This window comes from Zootoca vivipara, chromosome 5 (genome assembly GCF_963506605.1).
Source record: "Zootoca vivipara chromosome 5, rZooViv1.1, whole genome shotgun sequence".
NCBI lineage: Eukaryota > Metazoa > Chordata > Lepidosauria > Squamata > Lacertidae > Zootoca > Zootoca vivipara.
Window position 1 is genome coordinate 73,719,190 of NC_083280.1, and position 24,615 is coordinate 73,743,804.

The 24,615-nt window shown below is 39.4% G+C and overlaps 1 protein-coding gene across 3 annotated transcripts in view; it reads left to right on the top strand.

Moving 5' to 3' along the window:
* The window catches only part of JMJD1C (jumonji domain containing 1C), a 95,567-nt gene that overhangs the window by 58,321 nt on the left and 12,631 nt on the right, over positions 1-24,615 (top strand). For all 3 annotated transcript variants that reach the window (XM_035138460.2, XM_035138462.2, XM_035138463.2), the window contains 13 exons: positions 5,716-5,821; positions 7,293-7,417; positions 8,261-8,404; positions 8,497-8,683; positions 8,780-10,449; positions 11,708-11,880; positions 12,168-14,332; positions 17,028-17,229; positions 19,238-19,452; positions 20,162-20,314; positions 20,647-20,736; positions 21,938-22,065; positions 22,278-22,491. In XM_035138460.2, coding sequence (XP_034994351.2) covers positions 5,716-5,821; positions 7,293-7,417; positions 8,261-8,404; positions 8,497-8,683; positions 8,780-10,449; positions 11,708-11,880; positions 12,168-14,332; positions 17,028-17,229; positions 19,238-19,452; positions 20,162-20,314; positions 20,647-20,736; positions 21,938-22,065; positions 22,278-22,491 — 5,572 coding nt within the window. The remainder of the gene's footprint in view (positions 1-5,715; positions 5,822-7,292; positions 7,418-8,260; positions 8,405-8,496; positions 8,684-8,779; positions 10,450-11,707; positions 11,881-12,167; positions 14,333-17,027; positions 17,230-19,237; positions 19,453-20,161; positions 20,315-20,646; positions 20,737-21,937; positions 22,066-22,277; positions 22,492-24,615) is intronic.

Genomic DNA, 24,615 nt, shown 5'->3' on the forward strand with positions numbered 1-24,615 from the left:
TATAGTTCTATCAATGTGATCATCAGTCTGCCCATTTCTGTGCTTAGGGACTAGAGGAATTCTTATTGAATCATGTATTTAAGTGCTCACTTTGTCACTTGCCGCTTCTTTCCACTTCCCTCATTTAAATGTCACCTTCAACAGTCAGACTTTAAAAGCCTTAAAAAACCCATTTGGTGAAATTAATAGTGCAGGTTTAAGCTTAAATTGTGTATGCATCACAGCTATCGCTTCAGTTTGTTGGCCACTTTCTTCTCTGTTTGATCCTTGACGTCACACAGCAATTTTGCTTTCTCGCTGCAAAGAGATTCGGCATGTTTCTTTCCATAGGAAAGCCATGGATATTTTGACTAGCCTTAACTAAGTAACTTGTCTGTTTTTGTGCATGTGTTAAAACATTTTTACAAATGGAATATTGTTTTCTAATGTATGGTGAGCATATTTTCAAGTCTTGCATCCAGGTGGCACACAGAATCTTAGAGCACCCAAATCTAATTGTCAGCTTAGTGCAGTAGGCTGTTTGCCTCTTCTAATCCTCAGTGAAGGCAGATGAGATATTATGGATCATCTGGATAAAAGCATTACAAAGCCCATAAATCCCTGGCACTACCTCCTTCCATAAGTTTTGTTGATGTCTGCCAGGAGGGTGAGCTTTCCACATTTTCAAAGCAGATAGACCCATAAGGAGAGGCTTATTAATTAATTAATTAATTAATTAATTAATTATTGTTTTATTCTCTCAGTATATATAATTTTTAAACCCTTTTTTGCATGCTCATTAGATATTACTCCTTGATGTAGAAAATACTTCAGAAGCTTGTCACCAAAAGGCATGAGATAATATCCTACTTGCTTTTTTGTGATTGGCTCAAACAGACATACCACCCAAAGCAGTTTTGAGCTCCAGAGCTGAATAAAGAGCAGTGGGGAACAGTACAGTGGTGCCTCGCTAGACGAATTTAATTCGTTCCACGGGTCTATTCTTATAACGAAAAATTTGTCTAGCGAATCCCATAGGAATTCATTGAATTTTTTTGAATTTTTTTTTGCCCATAGGAATGCATTAATTGAATTTCAATGCATTCCTATGGGAAACCGTGATTCGCTAGACGAATTTTTCGTAAAACGAATTCGTCTAGCGAGGCAACCTCCGCTGGAAAAATCCTTCCTTTAAGCGAAAATTTTGTCTTACGGGGCGTTTGTTAAGCGAGGCACCACTGTAGTAGGTAGCCAGCAGACACATTGTTGTTTGAAGCTGAATAACTTCAATCAAGTAAGCAGACTTGCTTTCCATCTGAGGGCCAAACAAGATGTGATGGGGCAACTGTCTTCATAGCTTCCCCACTCATATAAAACAAGAGGCAGGTCCCTAATCTTTACATGAAAAGCTCCCTGCCTTATTTTGTTGCACTCAGTTGCTTTAGGCTATTTTTCTCCCAGGCTGGCTTATTTCCATTATTGAAGTAGAGCACAGAAAGGTAATGTGTTCTTCCCTCCCCTGCATGCCTTTGTTCCTTCAAATAATACACACATACCACTTTATGAGCAGCCAGCGCAGCCAGGTTGTGTTAATGTATCTATAGTGGCTGCTATGTTTAGTTTGGGCCTTATTTCACTAACTTGAAAATTAGTAAGTATTGTAGGATTGGATTTCTTTTTCTCTGATGTTTAAAAATGCCTTTAAAAGATGATACGTGTCTTCAAGAAAAACAGGACTGAGTTAACAGACCTGACCTGACAAGTATTTGACCACACAGGCAGTGATCATTTTAGGTGTGTCTGATATGTGTGCAACCACACACTTGTGCATTGCACCAAACCTGGAAGTGACACAAACACGTCACAAAAGGGGTTGGGGCAGGATGTTTGCAGGCTTTTTCACTGTATGATTTCACAGAAGCATATAATGACCTAGGATGCAACCCCTTGTCAACTGGGCATTGCCTGTACAGTGCTTGAATTTTGAGAAAGTACTGTGGGCACCAGTCAGAAAATGGCTGCCATGGGGGAGCATGAATTGTATGCAACAAGATTGTCCTGTGTGTCTTCCACTGAAAAATGCCAGTGACAAGAGAAACTAGCAACCACTCCTTAGATCCCCAGTTCGTGGGATCCAGAATTCTATTGCCTCTGGGACAGGACAGACAACGACTCCTTCTTTGAGTAACCCGAACCCCATTGGCCCCAGTTCCATGCAGTGAGCCTACTTGGCCTGCCCTATGGCATCCAATCCCAGCAGGCGCCACTGCAGCCCCAAGTGCAAGGTCAGCCAGCCACCCAGTCTTAGGCTCATCTGCAAATGAGAACCATGAACGCACTGGGAACCAATCAAATGAATCTGACTCCTGGAGGAATAAGAGACCAGCAAGCTAGCATGGTCCTAGAAACTGCTCTTCCGACTCACGTGGGACAGAAAACTCCTTAATGAATGATGGCACAAATTCAATGCCCACAGCTTTACCACCTTCAAGTACCAGGGTGAGGAAAGCCTGGCACGAACATGTCATTCAGGATCTGCACAATCACTTAGTGCACAAACTCATGCAAGCCATCTTCTCAACTCCTGACCCAGTGGCACCGTAAGATCTCCAGATGGAGAATCTGGTGGTTTACGCTAGGAAAGTTAGGGGGGGGGAGGTGGCTAACACAAAATTAAAGAGAGTGCTGTCATTGCTTCTTCCCTCCTACTCCTGCCATAGACAACCTTAGGCTTATTGAGAAGAGCTACCGGTATGTCCTGCTGCTCCTGACTGTAGAGATCACACAGGATATATATGTATATATATCACATATGCACACACTATTGAGCATTCCAGCAGTACTATGAAGAATATACAAGGTGGCCACACCACACTCACACTCTTGCATACATACACACAGTCACTGCTCACAGACCACAGACATACATGCACCTTTCTAACATTCATACATACACTTCACCTGTCCATCTCTCCCCCTGCCACTCAAACCGCACATAACATGCAGACTAGATAGTTTATACCCCCCTCTCTCACACACACATGTGCATCTATCCCTCTCTTGCCTAGGTGCACCATCTCTCTATATCATGTACTTGGGAGTCCACAGGATTATTTTCTGGTGGGGTGGGAGTTTTTTCCATGTGGTGGGCAGCAAAGTAAAACACTGAAAGGGTGGAGCAGTCTAATTTATCACAGAAAATTGAGAAGAACTGTTTTTGTATGTTTTGCCTCATATCTCGTGCTCAATAAATGCTAGAAACTTCTTTTTAAATTAAAACTGGAGATCTGGGAATTACAGTTCATTCCGGGGCACCCAAGAAGGCCTTCAGAGGCAACCGCTAAGAAATGCAGTAATAGGTCCACCATTGTATTTCATGCAATTGAAGTACAATAGTTGAAAAAAAATATTCCTTCAGTAGAGAGTACTCTTATATGTAAATAAGCAGCCGTCTTTTATATTCTTTTCTTGCATTTTGTGAATATAATTCAGCCTTTGTCTAATCATAGTCATTGACCACTCAGTATAGATTTTTACTTATCTTTGAAATTCACAGATAAGAAAAGTATTATTTAACAGTTTTTAAAATAATTAATCTTACTGTGATAATTCTTCAGAATCCACCACACCATATAAATTGTACAACAAAAGAAGAGTATACAAATGCACTTGTTCAGATTCAGCAATGTCACCTCTTTGTTTCATTTTGTTGTATTAATGGTGGAGTGGTTGAATTTTGGGTTTTAGAGCATCCAAATGCCAGTTGGTGTGTAAATCAAAATGTATTTAAAGTTCAATATGCTAGTTTATAAGGCAGCATTAGTTTTATTAGTCACACAGAAGATGAAGGTAGCTATGTTGACCCATACAATTTTCATTATCCATATTAGTACAATGCCTTTTATTAAGCTAACCAAAATATAGCAAAAGGGTGTGGAAGCTTTTGCACTCTCCTAAAATTCTTGACCAGGCAGAAAGTTAACAGATCACTTGGTGGAAGTGAGATGACAACAATTACGGTATGACATTGAAGCCATGGAATCTTCATCTGATCAGTCTTGAAGTGGAATGGGAACTGGGTAGCCCATGTGCAAATGAAGCTCTTTATGGAGCTTTTCCTGCTGGGAATAAGAGGCATAGCAATGGTTGATTCCCAATTTCTGAAAAACTTTCCATCCTTAGGTATGGAAGCCTGTGTGTTTCATGTAAGGTTGGAGAGAGTTTCAGAGATGGCAAATCAGCCATTGTTCTGCTTCTTGTTCCCAGCAGACCTTGGTGTACCTCGGTTTAAGTACACAATTGGTTCCGGAAGTTTGTATTTAACCTGAAGCGTACTTAACCTGAAGCAAACTTTCCCATTGAAAGTAATGGAAAGTGGATTAATCCGTTCCAGACGGTCCGCAGAGTACTCAACCTTAAGCGTACTTAACCCGAAGTATGAGTGTAATTGGTTCTGGAAGTCCGTACTTAACCTGAAGCGAACTTAACCTGAAGTGAACTAGATTAATCCGTTCCAGACAGGTTTGCGGAGTACTTAAACCAGGCATCCCCAAACTTTGGCCCTCTAGATGTTTTGGACTACAATTCCCATCTTCCCCAGCCACTGGTCCTGTTAGCTAGGGATCATGTGAGTTGTAGGCCAAAACATCTGGAGGGCCGCAGTTTGGGGATGCCTGACTTAAACTGAAAGTAGTACAGGTACATAAACTGAGGTATGGCTGTAGCTGTATAGCAGGCACGTCCAACAGGTAGATAGAAAAAAGGGGGGTAGATCCATAGCTGCCAAGTTATCCCTTTTTTTAAGGGATTTTCCCTAATGCTGAATAGGCTTCCTCGCGAGAAAAGGGAAAACTTGGCAGCTATGGGTAGATCACTGCCAGTTTTTAACTCTTTGAGAGTAGATCGCAGTCTCTTGGGAGTTGGCCACCCCTGCTGTATAGCACTTGAGAGAGATTCATTTGTATTTTTTCTGTCTTCTCCGTTATTATGTTTCAAGACCGCCACCAGATGCAGACCCCATAGCTTCAACACCAAACACAAGCTGCCCCCTCTCTCCCCCCTCTCAATATTTCCCTGTTCACCATGTAGCTTGATGAAGTGTTTTGGAAAACTTAAAAGCTTGCATACCGTGTTTCTCATATTATAAGACATGTCTTATATTTATTTTTTCTCAAAAATACACACTATGGCTTATTTTCAAGGGATGTCTTATTTTTTTCCTCCTCTTCCTGCCGCGGCCGGCATTGCTGCTGCGCCTATCACTATGTCTTATTTTCGGGGTATGGCTTATATTCCTTGAATGCTTAAAAATCCTGCTATGGCTTATTTTATGGGTATGTCTTAAAATATGAGAAACAGGGTATTATTTTGTTACATTTTGGTTGGCCTAATAAAGAGATTGTCAGAGTACAGAATTTGACAGTAGTTTTTATTGAGGTATTGCAGTCTTAACTTGCAGATTTTTTTTGATCCAAGAATTAAAGTGGACTGATTTGGTGGTGTTGAAAACATGCATGGTATAGAGAAGTATTTTAAGCCATTTATTTATTTTGCAACATATTGGGTCTGGGTCCTTCATGGAGGGGGGAATCAAGCATTTGGGACAACCTCTGCCACTGGTCTGCAGTTGTGTTCTTCAGAATACATAGTTTTCAACAAATTGTTGGATTGAAGGAAATAAACTTCATAAAATACTAAATGTGTATAACATAGGGTTCTTCTTAATTTCTGCTTTAGGACGACGTAGACAGTTTAAACCCAGTTCTCAGGGACAACCCACAGCTTCAGGAGGAAGTAAAAATCTGGGTAAAGGAACAAAAGGTGCAAGAGATTTTTATGCAAGGTAATTTTGAGAAATATTTTTTTCTTCTAATTAGGTCCCATGAAAATTAATACTGAAACATGATTGGAGGAAAAATTATACTGTAAGTAGAAATGTGGATTTGTTTTCAAAATTTATTAAATGGAAGTATGTTTATATTTCAGAAACTGTAGTTTAGTATATGGTGAATAGCTCAGTAGGTCAGTAATGCCATTAGCCATGATTTATTTAGTTTTTTTTATGTTGAGGAGGGATGCTTTTAAAAATTAGGTGTAATCACATGTATTATGAATTATTTCTTGTCACTTGAACCACTTGTGAGTAGTGAATTTAAAAAACAGTTTGTGGTTGTCCTTGGAGCTCACATGATGAAAAAGGGACATGACTGACATCTTCTGAGTCTGTGACTCAAGTTGATGTATTAAATGTAAATACATGTAATACTATGCTACATTAATCATGCATTTTCCAGGCAAACAAAGGGTGTCAGCAAGTAATATTCTGCAGGGACTGGAAATGCTTTTTCGGTGGATGTGATTCCCACAGTAAGAGTATGAGGAGTCCTGCTGGATCTGATCCAATGTCTGTCTAGCCCATCTTGTTTCTCATAATTCCAGATGCTTCTCGGAAGCCCACCAGCAAGATACGAAGGCAGTATGGTTTTAGCTGAAATTCACAGTGCATCCATACTTCTACTGGATCTGTACTAATATTTTTTCATGCATATATAAGAACATTCATAGGGCTAAACTTAGTATGATGTCAGTATGATGTTCTTTTTCACAGAACTTCTTCCACACTACAGCTCAGTGCTAAAGCAACAAATGGGAGGAGCATAGGAACAAAACTTTAATGCAGAAATGTCTAAAATCTTAAAATCCAGCAGACCAAAGATTGCCTTCTTAGACTATTTATGCATTATGACTTGTGGGTAATAGCCATGGTTTTTCCCAATCAGTTTTCAGTATAACCAATATCCAATTTTAGGATATTTTGTTCACAAACACCCCCCCTTTTTAATTTCTAGTATTTTAAAATAGGAAGTTGTTTGTTGGTTAAATGCATGTTTCATCTGCTGGTTTTATAAATTAATGCTTATTATTGCACAGTAGCCTTGGGAAAGAGAAAAGACTGCTGAATGATTTTGATTTTTTTGAACTACTGCAGAGTTCTGTGGTCACTTTTGGGAAGCTATTGGCAGCTGTGAAACTCAAAACTTCAAGAACTACATTGTTTCTACTCCAGAAGCATCTGGGCATGCAAACAGCTGCTGTGTAGGTTCTGATCAAGAAGTTAGGCTTGCTTGATCATAAAAATGCCTCTGTATCCAAAGCGAAGTATGCAGTAGACTTAAAGGCATAATGGAAGGTGGGTGGCTGGGCGGTTACAATGTAAGATAACATCTGTGCTGCATGCGCTTTTAAAACCAAGCCATGGATTGGAAAATTATTGCAATAATCCTCAAAAGCTATTTTTATTTTTATTTTCGAAGGACCCTATTCCTTAAACGGCTATAGAGTGAGAGTATACAGACAGGACTCTGCCACCCAGTGGTTCACTGGTATAATAACTCATCATGATCTATTCACTCGCACTATGATTGTTATGAATGATCAGGTAACTATTTCTTCTGTGTTTGTCTTAAACATAAATAGGTTTGTCATGGCTTTGGAACTGTTGGTCTAAAATTGAGTTGCATATATACATTGTTTTAAAATATTACTTAACCCATCTGAGTTCACACAATCATTTCTAGTTTTAAAAACTTAAATCTGCTTATTTGGTTATTACCTGACCAGTAAAAAAAAATAAAAATGTGGATGAAGGGAATCATGTCTGTAAGGATTCATTGTTGTTGTTTTTAAAAAGTGCTGTCAGGTGATTAAGTGGCTATAAATGCCTACATGGAACAAAGGATACCAGAATGCATATTGCAGTGGTCTTTAATATTTTCAGGGCATAAATGCAGAAATAAAATGGAGCTGGGGGCGGGGTTGAGATCTTTGCTCAATATTCAGAAGATCTATTTTCCTTAATTGAGCTCCCCAAGATAATGGAATGGTGGGGTAGAAGTAAAGGCCAATATAACCTTTAGTCCTTTTTTCAGTTAGCATTGGTTTATAGTTATCATTAATCACATACTCCTTTCCCTCCGAAGCTTTTTTTTTAAAAAAAATCTTCACATCCTGTATGCTTTATTCTTGTTTGACCAGTTAAAGAAATTTAAATGATTTTCAGTTTGGGACCAAAGTTGGAACATTGGCAATGTTCTTATAAAACATGTTAACATGTATTTTTTTCCCTTTAATATGAAAGGATGCTACTTCTGCATTCCTTTTGAAGTTTTGTGCCAAAAAAGTTGTTTCAAGTTAGGACATAAATTTTGTATTTGTAACTGGCATTCATATGGAATATATAAATAAGAATTGATTCCTTTTTTTGTTTTTCAAAATTAACCAGGTTTTAGAACCACAAAATGTGGATCCCTCTATGGTTCAGATGACCTTTCTAGATGATGTTGTTCACTCTTTGTTGAAAGGTGAAAATATTGGCATTACATCACGACGCAGGTCTCGTTCCAACCAGAACAGCAACACAGCCCACGTAGATATATTTTGATTTTAAATTACATTGCCATTTACTTTGTTAACTATCTTGTATTAATGAATTATAAATGTATTACTCTTTTTATTTAGGGCCACTATACCCGGGCACAAGCAAATAGTCCCAGGCCAGCAATGAATTCCCAGAGTGCAGCACCTAAGCAAAATTCACATCACCAGCAGCGGAATGCTCGTCCACATAAAAGGAAAGGATCTGATAGCAGTGTGCCTGATGAAGAAAAGATGAAAGAGGAAAAATACGACTATATCAGTCAAGGAGGTATAAACATTTTTCAAAGGGTTGGAACAATTCTTCTTCAACACGGTACTAAATAAAGGATTATTTATTTATTTATTTATTTATTTATTTTTACAGAAAATTCCAAAAATAAAAGCAAACACTTTATTTCCAAAAGAAGAAAACCGGAAGATGATGAAAAGAAACTCAGTATGAAGAGGCAGCGGATAGACAACACTTCAGACTATTCTGAGAGCAGTGACTCAGAAAATTCAAACAAAAGACTGACAGATTCTTCGTCGGAGCAGAATTCAGAGAATGAATTGAAAAGCAAGAACACTTCAAAGATAAATGGGAAAGAAGGAAAATCCCAGAGCAGTGATGGTATAGAGGAACAAACACTAATAGACAGCCAGTCACCCTGGCACGAGATACAGGAAGATAAAAAACATCAAGAAACAGATAGGCCAGAGTCAGCTGACTTGGAGCTGCAAGAAATTTCACTCCATCAAGCCAAGCAGCCAACAGTTTATGATCGGAATGCGAATGATGTATGCATTCAAGAGTGCAGTATAGAAAAGCAACAACCCAGGGAGCTCTTACCGAATGAGCAGTTTGTGCCCAGTTGCCCTACACCAAAAGGTTGTATTGATATAAATATTGAACACAGTTCAACTATTGAGGCCCAGGAAAACATATCAAATACTTTTGGTTTGCAAACTCGTCAGAAAATGGAGCCTCCAGGTAGTGATGCAAAACATCTGTTTACAAATTCAAGCTTTCTGGAAGTGAGAAAGCTGGAAACTGATGAAAACTGGATTAATAATGCCAGCAAAATGGATTTGATACAACCAAAAGTTGTGAAAACTACATCAGCGAATGAACATCTTAATTCTGAAAAAGTTCCGTATGGCTCTGTTTCATCTGTCATTTCCATAGCAGAAGAGGGCAGAGTACGTAAACAAAGTCCAGTCTCTGATGTAGTGAAGTCAAAAGCTGGCCCACTGATTGAAACCCCTAAAATAAAGTCAAATTCTTCACCTGAAGTTAAATATAAACACGCCCAATCTCCTGACACTGTGAAGTCTAAGGTTAATTACCAGAACAGCCATGTTACTGGAGTAACAAGGTCAGCAATTAAAACTGAACATGATTTGCCTAGGTCTAGCTTTCATCCAGTTCCAGCTAGAGTTAGTTCATTAGAAGCTACTAAAAGTCCTCTTATCATTGACAAGAATGAACATTTCACAGTTTACAGAGATCCCGCTCTTATTGGACAAGAAACGGGAACTAACCATATATCACCCTATTTACATCAACATAACTATCCTCCTCATTCCACTTCCCATAGAACATGTTTAAATCCAAACACTCATCACCCCGCATTAACTGGTGCATCCCATTTGTTAGCTGGATCCTCAAACCAAACTCCCTTGTCTGCTATTAATACACATCCTCTTAGTAGTACATCTCACCATTCTGTTCATCACCCACATCTACTTCCCGCAGTGTTACCTGGAGTGCCTACAGCCTCTCTGTTGGGAGGCCATCCACGACTAGAGACTGCTCATGCTAGCAGCTTAAGCCATTTGGCATTAGCACACCAGCAACAGCAACAGATGCTACAGCACCAGTCACCACATCTTCTTGGGCAAGCTCACCCTTCTGCTACGTATAATCACCTGGGACTTTATCCAATTATTTGGCAGTATCCCAATGGAACACATGCATACTCAGGACTTGGAATACCTTCATCTAAATGGGTCCATTCTGAAGCTTCTGTTAATACTGAGGCTCCTCTGAGAAGGGTAAGTCATGCTGAATCCCCAGTTTATTATACATTGGGATAATATCATATGATAACTTGATGTGGTGTGTAATCTGTTTATAGTGCTTTATAATTGCCTTAACAAATTTAAATAATTGCTGCTTTGTAATCAGGCTTTGATTCAAGAGGGGAGGGGAGATGAAAACATGTTATAGCATTGTACTATTATGTATATTATTAGAGTTGGGTGACTGAGTGCAACACTTACATTTGTGCTTAAATTCTGCTTTTAGGTGAGAGGTTGGGAGGTACTTTAGGGTGGTTGTTTTTTAAAAAAGAGAAATCTGGATTTATAGGGTTTTCCCATTCTTAAAAAAAAAATAGTCATTGTTGTAGAAGCTTACAGAATGTGGGGGTACTTAAAACTGAAATTCAAAGACTCAAATGTCCGTAGCTTTATAAAAGGATTTCTTTCACCGATTACTGTAGTATCTTAGCAGCAGAATGTAATATGCTATAATATGATGGAGGCCCAATACAGATGCAGTAATAGCAGTTTCCTAGCCATGATTAGGAGATTGGAAGCACGCCACAGGCTCATGTATTCTTTCTCCTCCTCCCCCTTTCTGTTGTGAACTAAGGTGCAACATTACATTTGCAGCAGCGGTAACTAATTGCTAGCTTTTAAACCGGGGCCAGATGTTGGTTTTCAAACCCTTCTTAGTACCAGTGCAGACTTAATAGTGCACCATACTAATTCTAACCAGAGAAAGGGGGCTGGGAAAGAATATGGCAAGCTTCCAGGCTCCTAATCATGATATCATTAGCATTGTATCTGCACCAGTCTTTTCTAGCTAGTTAACTAACCCATTATTGAATCTATTGCTATTGAAGATGTTTCATGCTGTATTTTGTAGTAAGTGTGGCATGGAAGATGGTATAGCTTTGGCTATGAATTGTGTTCCAAAAATGGGCCACGGGTGATATTTCAGTTTACTTTTAGAAGATGCTGACCACAGATTTTTCTCCTACTCATTTGGTATGCTTTCTTCTGTTTAGTTAAATTTAACATTTTACCTTGCTTCAGAATAAACTGCATACTTTTACATCTATTTTGAATCCTTATTCAAATAGGATTAAAAAATAGGATAGCCACAATAATTTAATTGTGTCACTTAAACAATGCAAGCACAGAAAAACAGTTTGACACCCTAGTGTTTTGATAAAATGAAGTTATGCTTATGTTTAGGTTCCAGTAGTAACTACTGTATAAAGTCTCATTTTGTTGCTGTTAACAGAATACTCCTAGTCCTTGGTTACACCAACCCACCCCTGTGACCTCAGCTGACGGTCTTGGGTTAATGAGCCACATACCTGTAAGACCATCCAGTGCAGAACCACACCGGCCACTTAAATTGACGACACACTCTAGTCCTCCATTGTCAAAAAGTATAGCGGATCATCATAAAGAGTAAGTTTGCTTTGTTTAAATCTCTAAACACAAGAGGTAAGATAATGCCGATGAAAGAGTGAGGATGGTTTACTTGTTTGCTTTTTGTATTTTGCTTTAAGTCTCTGGAAACTTTGCATCACATATCGCACTCAAAGGATGACCAACAGGAATATGAAAAGTATATTAATGATGAATATATTATTACTATCTCTTTCACATTTGTATGGCATATTTCTTGTTTAGAGTATTAATGCATTGATGTGAAACAGAATTATTTCAGTTCTGCTTTCTGTGTCTTTGTACAGAGAATTGGAAAGGAAAGGAATTTTTGAACCTTTACGTTCAGTTGCAGCTACTCCAGCAAAGCCAGATATAGAGCATAACAGATCACAGACTGCAAAAGAGGGCCATTTGCAAAGACACTTTGTAGACCCACTGCAAAGGTCACTTCAAGAGACAGGCGAGAGGCTAAGCAAGTATAAAGAAGAGCACAGGAGGATACTTCAAGAAAGTATAGAGGTTGCTCCTTTTACTGCTAAAATCAAGGCACTTGAGGGTGAAAGGGAATCGTATTCCAGAATATTGCCATTATCATCTTCTAGCCCCAAAAGCCATGGAGTGAAACACGACAAAGATTCAGAACTCTACAAGATGAAACATTCTGTACCACAGAACTTGCCACAAAGCAACTATTTTACCACTTTGTCTAACAGCGTGGTCAACGAACCACCACGAACATACTCCTCCAAAGAGGTTTCAGGTATGTGTGCTGATAAACAGAGCAGTTGTCCTTCAACAGCTTCTGCTCAGTCACTCACTTCTTTCACTACATCTCTTTCAAAACCACCACCTTTGATTAAACACCCACCAGAGTCTGAAAGCTCAATAGGCAAGATAACAGAGCAGTTTTCACAGCAAGCGACCTCTAATTCAGCAAATTCTTTCAGAAATGACTCCAGAAGTCCTACTCAGTTGTCTGTTTCATCCTCAAGTACACTCCGAACAATGCCCGCTTTGCACAGGGCACCGGTGTTTCACCCTCCAGTCCATCACAGTTTGGAGAGGAAGGAAGGAAGTTACAATAGCCTTTCTCCTCCAACTTTAACTCCAGTGCAGCCAGTTAATGCTGGTAGCAAAATCCACGAATTACAGAAGCCACCAACTTTAGTACCTGAGCCGAAGGAAGCACAAAATGTTTACAAAAGTGCTTTGGAGCAAAAATTTTCAGATATGTGGAAAAATAATATTCCAAATAATGACAAGATGGAATGGCACATGGAGAGGAAATTGCCTTCTGCCACAGCTTCTGTCATTGTACGTCCACCTTCACGTACAAAATGTGATACAGTATCTGTTGTGCAGACAGCTCCGAAAGAGCGAGTTGTTGAAAGATCGTTGATGGGGATAAACCAAACCGATTGCCCGAAACCAGCGGAAACCAGAGAGACAGGAAGAATAGTTCTGCCGACTGTGAACTCAGACACAATTCATGGCCAGTATGAAAAGAACTTGCCAGCTGCCTCCCAGGGCAGTGTTCCCAGTTCTGTCACGTCAACTACGACGACACTATGCAGCACCAAAACAGATGTAACAGCATCTGTGGCTACTACTGGTGTTCCAGTCATGGGCAGTTCAGAAGTGACTTACTGTTTGTCCAATGCAGCTTTAGCTTGCACGTCAGTAGAGACTACTGCCTCCACAGCCATAAACCAGGAAGTGGCACACATACAAGAATGTGGCCTGAGCACCGCAGCTCCAGTTACATTAGCCTGCAGCAAAACGGAAAGTGTTCTTCAGGCCAGCTCTGGATTCTCTGGGCCATCTGATTTTATTCACTTGAAAAAGCACAAGGCAGCATTGGCTGCTGCTCAGTTTAAAAGTAGCAGTGCCAGTGATACAGAGTTGACTGCTGTGAAAAATCCAATATATTCAGCCTCCGTTTCCCTAGACAGTACTGTCATCTCTGGTACAATAAACAAAGCAAATACTGTAGGCAATGGGCAAGTATCCCAGACGAGTCAAGGGAACTACCACACGAAGCTGAAAAAAGCTTGGCTCACAAGACATTCGGAAGAAGATAAAAATACTAATAAAAAAGAGAATGCGGGGAACAGTGTCTCAGAAATCATTAAGCCATGTACTGTTAACTTAATAGCTTCTACGTCAAATGATTTGCAAAATAATATAGATTGTAAAATCCTGGGGGAAAAGCTTGTGAAAGAAGAGAAACAGACAAGGCGAAAAACGAAAAGGACGTATGAATCTGGCTCTGAAAGTGGAGATTCTGATGAAAGTGAGAGCAAATCAGAGCAAAGGACTAAGCGGCAGCCTAAGCCAACTTACAAAAAGAAACAGAATGATTTGCAAAAGAAAAAAGGCGATGCAGAGGAAGAAATAAAACCAAATGGTGTTCTTAGCAGAAGTGCCAAAGAAAAAAGCAAATTGAAGTTACAGAGCAGCAACAGTAATTGTAAGTATATAGTTAACATACAAATTAACCACCCAAGCCTATCAAAATTATGCGTCTGTATAGGTGTATTGTACAGGCCTGCTGTCTGCTATGCTTTCTTCAGATATTCATTCTGAACGTGTGGCGAGGCTGTGGGAATGCTTTAGTGTAGCTCCGTCCCTTCAGTATAACCCCACAACATTCCCAAACCGCCACATGATGGACTGAGTCTGTAGCGGTCACCTTCATTGTGCAGGGAGGTTTCCAGCACAGAGACAGAAACTCTCACCAGTTAGGGATCTTATCCATGTATTCTACATGTGTTAAAAGTTGCCCCTTCAGACTCAGGCCACTGATCAGAACTGACTGATTTTGGTTGAAGCTTATTTTGAAATTCCACAGTCCTGAAATAACATTGTTGTCTGTTTTACTATTTACAATGATACTATTTAAAATTACTATTCACAAGTAGTTTTGGACTGCAACAAAGCAGTGCTGAAATTGTATCAATGCTCTAAAAAGGACACTTCAGTTTACCTTATATTCCTAAGTGTTATGACTTAGAGGTTTATGCAAATTGTTATTGTAAGCAGCTGTATATTATCCCATTCTTTGAATTGTTATTTTAAAATGTTGTTTTTTTACTGATCAGTACTTGCTACACAATTCCAATCCCTGAAGCTACTTTCTGACTCATGCCCATTTACTTCTTCCAAAGCATACATCTCTCTCTCTCTCTCTCTCTCTCTCTGCTTTTCCTTTTCCCCTGTTGCTACCAGCTGCTTCCCCATCTAAAGATTCTTCATCTCCTACATAAAAAACTATTCTTTTTATGTATTTCTTTCCCACTCTGTGCACCTGCACTTCAGTTGAATTGGTAGCTCCATTTTCACACTCGATGATAATTTAGGATTGAGTATGTGATATGGACCACACTGTTTTTGTCTAGATTCTAAGGTTAGTTTTTGCAATGCATAGTTGCTTTAGGAGTTAGTAGATGAACAGATGTGTGTTTCCTCTTTATGTCTGTGGGCTGGTTCAACAAAATAATCCTTAGCCATATATTCTGCATTTTCTTATTTCCCTCACATAATTGTACGGGGAAACTATACTACATGAACCAGTAGAAAACAAGCTCTGTGCGCACTGCAGGAATTTATGATCACAGTAGCTCCATAAAGTACTACCTCAGCAACAGAAATCACTGCAGAACGTAACTAGGTTGCATAGCACTTTCTACTCCCAAAGGCAGGCAACGATGCATCAGACTAAAATAATGTGGGGGGAAATCAGTGGCACAAAGAACCATGTGACCTATATCAATGTTAATGTAGCTGTTTGTGTTAGTGTTAAGGCAGTGTTTGGGAGCGTCTGGCCTGTGGGCCTAATTAGGCCTGGCAGGGGTCCTAAATTGGCTCACAAGGCTGTTTTCCCAAACCACGTCAGCCTGCCCCACACCCAATGTCATATGAGGCAAAAAGTGACAGGCACAAAGAAACCGTTGTGAATCTAAAGTGTGTTCTTCAGTGTTCCTTGGCAAGTGGGACTCCTTGATCAGTGCTGACAGCAAGCCCTTAGAAGTAGTTCGCTTGCCGGTGCAGTTTGAATTCAAACCATGCCTGCAAATGAATATTTTTCCTCTGCAAACTGGCTTTGTAGATAGCTTTGCTATCTGCTAGACTTGGATCAAATGTTCAAGCAAGTCACCCTTTGAATGAACAAACCATGGCTTAGCATTAGTGTAAGTCAGACCTTACACACTTGAAAAATGTAAAGTGTCACAAGAGTCAAGAAAATGTGCTTGCTGCCAGGCTGCAGTTTTTTTAAATTTCCTATCATGATAGTCTTTTGTGGGTAATGTTTTAAAGACTGAAATCATAGCCAGGATATAAGAGACATGAGACCACCACCTTGCTTGAAGCTAAGCTGGTTCTGAGTCTAGTTAGTGCCTCAATAGATGTGTCACCTTGGGTTCTGTGGTAGAAAAAAGAAGGGATATAAGAGTTTGAAAACAAACTAAACAAATGTTTCATTTGTATTGTACATTACTGTCCATATGCAATCCATAGCAAATACTTTTGCACTGAAGCCAATAAATGTATTAAATGTTTGCAATCCCATTTTTCTGAATTTTCGGAAAGGAGATGTATAAAAGATTTTACTTTGTTCTTTCGAAAATACTTTCCTCTTTTTTTACTGCTCGTCTTAACGAGATAGATAAATAAATAAATTCATTGTGTAGGTAATCATATAGTTCACAGAAGCAGAGTCACAGATAAGATGTATTTGAAATTATACTGCCTTAATGGTTGTACTGACAAAATGAATGGGTTATTATCCATTCTCCTGTAAATTATGGGGCAAATTGATAATAAAATTGGTAATTGATAAAAAACAAGAATAGCTTAAATAAAAAAAGTGTGAATTCTCCCGCCGCCCCACCTACATGGATTCATGGATGAATACATGGATTCATCCTTTTTTTTGCAATATAAACACTTTTACTCAATTATTTTTTAATGTACTGTATTTTAAATTTTGTATCATGTATATATTATTTATAATTGTTAGTTGCTTTGAAACATTTTTGTAGTAAGTGATTAATAAAGGAAATAAATAATAATACTAACTCCCACTACAACTTCTGTTAAACTCTAAATATTAAGTCCTGATTACATTGTCTTTCCTTTTACTAAAGAAGTTGTCATTTTTGCAGCTGGCATACCTCGTTCAGTATTAAAAGACTGGCGTAAAGTAAAGAAGTTGAAACAGACGGGAGAATCCTTTTTGCAGGATGACTCTTGTTATGAAATCGGGCCCAATTTGCAAAAATGCAGAGAATGTAGACTTGTAAGAAGCAAGAAAGGAGAAGAATCAGCTCACTCACCAGTATTTTGTAGATTCTACTACTTTCGTCGGTAAGTGAAAAACTATTTTTCTTTTTGAGGAACCAAGTTTTATTTCTACACTTCTATTGTAGCACTGCCGTTATGCTTTGAAGAGGTGCAGTTTGAAACACGCTGGTGCAGTGATGCATACAAGCTAGAAATGCTTTTGAAATTGTGGATAGTCACTTTTTTACCTCACTCTTCAGTTAAAAAGCTCCCAGAGTGCCTTACGTAGGATCAGTTGCAAACAATGCAATACCTACCAGCAGGTTTGCAACAAGTGATGGGGAGGCAGCAATCTCAGGCACCAGTTCTTAAAGTTTTGATGTTCTTGTCATGGCCTACTTGAGTGGAAGCAGCTCAGGGAGGGGCGAAACAAATGGATCTGATCTGTCAGCCAAGCTGATGAAGTGGCTCCTGCTACCTTTTTCTTACTTTGTAAAGCCTGGTACTTATAGAACTCTTACATTATCAAAACACTGCCTCTGACACTATTGCACATTTCTGGGTCTATATGTTGTTGGACTCCCAGCACCCATCAGCCCTGGCCACCATAATCCATGGTTAGGGCTGATGGGAGCCCACAACATCTGGAATGCACCACTTTCACTACCCCTGGTGTAAATGGACCGAACGGACTCCCTGATGAGGTTGTGGACTTTTCTTTCTTGGAGGTCGGATGGCCATCTGTCATGGATGCTATAGCTGAGATTCCTGCATTGCAGGAAGTTGGACTAGATGACCCATGGAGTCTCTTCCAACTCTGTGATTCTATGAAATACTATTTTTCTTTGTGTAAACTCAATTGGAGCTTCTCTTGCACAAAAGCAGCAGGTTTTGGTGGAGGTAGTTAAAAAAATTGAATCCTTTAGTTTAAATCCAAGGTCTTTGGCTTAACAGGTTTGTGATTTTGAACTATAGGCCACTTCTCAGATCTTTGAGTTTAATAATAATATACATATTATGCAGCATGCTCTGTTCTTGGCGCAGGGTGGCCAAAGGCAAAAATGAGTGGAGCAGCTGAGGTGACTCTACCTTTGTGTAGTAGGCTGCATTCCTGCCACACAAAAGTCATATGTAAGGGACTGGTATGTATAAGGAGAAAGTGAGAGACTATGGAAAACATGCTGCTTTTCAACAGGAGAGAACCTGAAAAGGTACTTTTTACAAGGAGCTGCACAGAGGAAAAAGCAGGGCCTTTGTGACATCAGCAACCATTGAGCCAATCACCAGAACAGATGTACTTGCCTACTAGTAACTGAAGGACAGAGGCAAAGAGATGACTAAGGATTGGAGTAGCGGTTTCTGATGTCATAAAGGCAACACTTTTTTCCTTTTCACAACAACAAGGATGGGAAGAGAAGAAGGAGACAGTAGCCTGAGGTAAGAGTAAATGTAAGATTGTGGCCAGCGACTATGGTCCCAAGTGATGAAGGAAAGAAAAACAAAATGGGGTGTGACCTGCAAATTAATCCCTGCAGTTTTGTGGAATTATTTTTGTTGTTGTTATTATTGTATTTATATTGTTACATTCTATGCCAAACACATACTGTATTCAATTAATAGAAATGTTGAAAAGCTTTCTAGTACTCACATCATGTTGATTTTGAGCAAATTGAGTAGAATGAATAGTGACAAAATACTATTATGTAACAAACTTCTCATGTTAGGGTGCAGATTAATAATGGAATTATTGTTTTATATGTGGCATCAATGTATATAAAGCAGAAACAGGTAATCTATATTTCAACTGTAGATTCCCCAATGATACACTAATACCACCATCTCCCCTCTTAACTTTCCAGCAGTACCTTGTCTGCCTCTGCCAACAAAATGGTTCAGGGAGAGAACCTATATATATATATATATATATATATATATATATATATATATATATATATATATTCTCTCATGCTGCCTTTCAGAAACATTGGACATTAGCTAACCATAACATGTTTGACACACAGTTAACATCGAAATGCAGTTTAAATTGTTCATGATTTTGATACTTATGTAAGTTGTGTATTTTGTTTTGTAGGCTTTCTTTTAGTAAGAATGGAGTGGTTAGGATTGATGGCTTTTCTTCTCCTGATCAGTATGATGATGAAGCAATGAGTTTATGGACACATGATAATTATGATGATGATGAAATTGACCTAGAAACTTGCAAATACATCTTAGACCACATAGGTGACAAATTTTGTCAGTTAGTGACATCTGAGAAAACAGCCATGTCCTGGGTCAAAAAGGACGGTAAATATCCAACTTTTTCTGAATAACTCTGTTCAAAAGTTAGTTGCTGCTTTTTAATGTGGCTCATCCACCGTGTTCTTCCTTGGGAATCTCCCTATTGCATCAAAATGTTATTTTATTGTACTGTTGAAGTGGCACAGGGTTACAAAAATGTATTGGGATAAATGTCCAAGTCACGAACAAGGCGGGCTACCCCAAACTTAGTTGTGAGGAAGAGTGGGATATAAATTTAGTAAATAAAATTAGTGTGGGTTCCATTCCCAATGCAACAGCAGCCTTGCTAGCTTGATTGGTTCCATAACTTTACTTTTCTTTTGTAAAAAAAACACAACAAAACTATTTAATGTGATGTTTTGTAATTATGGGTTGTCTCAACTGCATCTTTATTGGCTCTTTAGAAATGAATGCACTTTTATTAAAAAGTGCAAAACTATACAAAAGAATCAAAGTGTGGGGCAAATGTACTTTGCAAATCAGTCTTCCCTGAGCTAGTATCCTCCACAGGGTTTGTACTATGACTCCCATCAGCCCAAGGAAGCATGGTCAGTGGTCCTGGATGATGAGAGTTGCAGTCTGGAGGGCACCAAGTTGGGGAAGGACACTCTAAATCAAACAGGTTTTAAGCTGAAATTTCATTTATGTGCTATAATTTTGGAGTTGTTTGCCTTTAAATTTCAGTACTTGGTCTTCTGTTTACTCTGTATTCCAGCCAAAATAGCTTGGAAGAGAGCAGTCAGAGGAGTCCGTGAAATGTGTGATGCATGTGAAGCCACTCTGTTTAACATTCACTGGGTCTGCCAAAAATGTGGATTTGTGGTCTGCTTAGATTGCTATAAGGCTAAGGAAAGGAAGAGTTCTAGAGGTCAGTGCACTTTTTGTAAGAACTAATATAATTGTTTAACATTTTAGAACTGCTTGTTTGAAGTTTTAGGTTAGTTTCTATTTAATCACAAAAACTGGATACAAAGTAAAATCACCACATGTGTACAATATTCAGCTTTGCGCTGTTAAGGAAACCACCACACTTATGATTTCCTTTAATATGAAAACAATGTCTGATGTGCATAGCAAAAACTTCAGAAGTGTGACTGTAGGTTGTATGTTTGGAAGACTGATCTAAAATTACTGTGTTTAATTGAAGTTAATAAAAAATTGTGATTGATTCTATGATGTAAACTGTTAATGCCTTCACAGATAAAGAATTGTACGCCTGGATGAAATGTGTGAAAGGGCAGCCTCATGATCATAAACATTTAATGCCAACCCAGATCATTCCTGGAACAGGTAAGATCATAATGAAGGTCAAAGCTTTTGTATCAATGAATGTTGGTACTGCATTTCAGGATTCATAGCTAGCACTGCAAACTCAGAGGTATTGTGTCTCTTTTCCTAAGATGGAAGATATTTCACAGTGTGCTTGAGCCTCAGAAGGAATTGTGCCTTCTGCAGGCTACTGTCAAGCCTTCATCTGAAAAAGCACTCTTTTGTAAACCAGGCCGTAGCTGAGGTCAGAATTTTAAGTATAAAATTATAACTTGTTTTGTTCCTGGTCATAGTTTATAAACTTTTATAGTCGGTGAGAGCTGAGGCCTAATTGGAATGATGGTTACATCAGTGTTCCACATGGCAGAAGTGTAAAGTATGGATTTGTTCAAAAGCTTTTTAAAGGATTTTACTTCATCAGAGTTCATGGTATAGACCAGGAGTGGCCAACCTGGTGCCCTCCAGATGTTGCTGGACTATACATCCCGACAGCCTAAGCTAGCTTGGTCAGTTTTCAGAGATAATGGAAGTTTTAGCCCAACAACATCTACAGGGCACCACATTGGCTAACTTGGTATAGAACGAGCACCTAGGGTACTCCTGGTTTAAATGAGTTTAACTGGAAATGCTTTTTTGTTTCTTTGATTAGCTAGTGATGGTTCTTGGTGCATTTTAAATACATTTTGATTTTACTGTATGTTTAATTGGATTATTTATGTAAACCAACGTACCTGCAGCAAGTGGCCATTGCTGTATAAAATGTGCAGTTGCCCTCTGTCTAGAGTGGGAAAGCAACACAGAAAAAACATGAAGCGGCAGGCCAGCATTGCTTTTAAAGGTTGCAGTGTACAGGAAATGTTGTTTTAATGATGGTCATGCTTTGTGATCTCTGTATATTCCTGTGTCGTGCCCTTCTCTGCCTTTCCCCATTAAGTATCCCTCTTGTTTGAGTCCATCAAATTCTGCAGCTTACCCTATGTAATAAAAATGGTACATAACCATGTTAACAGATTTAAAAAAAACAAACAAACGACATATCTAAAAAAGTCATGTTGAAGATAGCTAGTGTCAGAATTTTGCTGTTTATTTTGGGGGTAAAATTCTGAAATGTGTTGGCAAAGGTGGAACTGGTCTCTATTCTCTTTGGTGTGCAGATGCAGATGAAGTTTGAGGTGGTCAGCTTCAAAACTGTATAATTCATTGTTTTCTTAATATTTTATAGTATTAATGGAACTTCTTGAAGCAATGCATAATCTTAGAGAGAAACATGAGATTAGATCCCATTGCCAGTGTGCCAGCAAACAGAATTTACAACCTGGCAAGTTCCCTTCAATGAACGGTGTATCTCAGGTAAGGCCACAGCTTAGTGATCAAATATAATTTTGTTAATATTTGTTATGACACTTTGAGATGCACAGTTGCATATGCTATTGACTTTCAGTGCTGCTTCACTGTGCATCACTAAAGCATAGTTTACATATGCTGCATTATGCTGCAGGGTCTTAAAGTAATTACTGTTTTATCATATGCAAAGTGCTTAATTGAATTGTTGTGTCCTACAGATTTTGCAGAATGTCCTTAATCACAGTAATAAAATTTCTCTGTGCATACCTGAGTTGCAACAGCAGAAGGCATCTCAGAAATCTGAGACAAATGGTAATACAAGCCCAGGAAGTGACGTGAGCACAGACAGCAAGTTAACTCCTCCTGAATCCCAGTCACCACTGCACTGGTTGGCAGATCTAGCAGAACAAAAGGCCAGGGAAGAAAAGAAAGGTAAATAATGGGATTTGTTGATTAGAAAGCAGATTGCGGGTGAGATCCAATATAACATTAGCACAGGAAGTTTGAGAATCTTAATTCTGTTCAAGCAATAGCACACAAGCTTAACTGTCACCAATAACAACAACAACGGGTTGCGTTAGTTGCACAACAGCTTTGACAACAGCAACAGCAGCAGCCACAACAGCAACAAACTTACTTGTATCCCGCCCATCTGACTGGGTTGCCCCAACCACTGGGTGGCTTCCAACATATAAAATCATAATAAAACATTAAACCTTGAAAAGCTTCCCTATATAGGGCTGCCTTCAGATGTCTTCTAAAAGTTATATAGTTACTAATTTCCTTGACATCTGATGGGAGGGCGTTCCTCAGGGTGGGCACCACTACCGAGAAGGCCCTCTGCCCTCTGACAAGAATAAGACTCCCATTGGATTCAGCTATTGTGCTGCACAAGATTTCTCCTAGTACAAGAGTGGAGAACCAGTCACCCTCCAGATGTTATTGGACTGCCATTTCCGCCAGATGCAGCAAGTGTGGCTAATGATCAGGAACAATGGGAGCAATAGCCCAACAACATCTGGGGGCAACAGGTTCTCGACTTCTATGCTAGTGGGATGGGTGGCTGTTGTGCAAGCAGGCTGCCACAGAATAGACCTCCTTTACATGTTAGATTTCCGTAATGACAGGTGTTTTGCAAGATTACCCGGTTTATCGTTAATCATCATTATGGGGACCTACATTATCATTAAGTTGGTCGTTATGTAAACTTTCCATGTTAAGAAAATGGTATGTGGCATGGGCAGGAATGAAGAGGATAGGAAGGAACAAATGGTCCTTCTGGAATAAAAATAAATCTAATGCAGACTTTCAGTAATCTCATGGAATGAGGTAGTACTAGAGGGCTTTGCTCCAGAGGAGCTGTGCATGAGTCTGCAGCAAAAAGACCAACCAATATGATTCAGCTGCTTGTTCATACATTCATGTTTACAACGTTTATATGGACAGTGTGGTTACAGTATAAATAAAGCAGAAGTAGAATAATGACTGGATATACTGCAAGAAGAGGAACTGGGGAGGGTGAGGCGTGAAGGAGTGAAGCTTTAGTGCAGGGGTGTCAAACTCAAATTCATCGGGGGCCGCATCAGCAGTTTGGTCACCCTCAAAGGGCCGGTTGTATCTGTAGGACTATGTGTCCACTCTTTATTATCATAAATTATTGTCACTGCATTCAATTATTACTGTTTTTTGTAATAATGTAAGTAATAACTAGCTCTGAAAGCAGAAACATAGTCAGAATAATGGCAAGTAGATATTCAAATGTACAATTATTGTACAATTTATTGAAAAATGATTTTTGGTAACTGCACTGGGTGGTGGAGGCTCGCTAGGGTTTCATGCAGGACCTTTGCAGAGCTACTAGTACCTGGAGATGCTGGGGTCCTTCTGCATGCAGAACAGATGTTCTGCCAGTGAGCCACCACCCTTCACCAAAGGGACTGGCTGAGGTTGACTCACTGGAGCTGCTCTCCTGGTTCCAGGGTTTAAGGGCCAGAAGTATAAAGCAGCATCCTATGTTTCTGAGGAGAGGGAGAGGGAGGGAGGAAGGAAGGAAGGAAGGAAGGAAGAAAAGAGGTAGTGGGAGGGAGAGAGGAAGGAAGGAAAGAGGGGAGAGAAAGAAGAGTAGGAAATAAGGAAGGGAATAAAGAAGGAAAGAAAAAGAAAGAGGGAGAGAAGACGGAGAGGGAGAAAGAAGGAAGTAGAGGGAAAGAAAGAATAAGAATGAGGGAGAGGAAGAAAGATAGGAAGGAAGGAAGGAAGGAAGGAGCAGGAGGGAGAGAGAAAGAAGAGTAGGAAAGAAGGAATAAAGAAGGAAAGAAAAAGAAAGAGGGAGAGAAGACAGAGATAAAGAAGGAAGGAAGGAGAGGGAAAGAAAGAATAAGAACGAGAGAGAGGAAGAAAGAAAGGGAAGGGGGGGGGTCGCCGCCTTGATTCAGCGCCAGAAAAGAGCACGAAAGGACCCAGGGGCAAAAAGCATTTCCCGTGCAGCGTGAGGCAGCGGGTGTCCGTTTTAGGAGAAGTGCGTAAAGCCTCAGAGTTGCACGTTCGTGAGGCTGA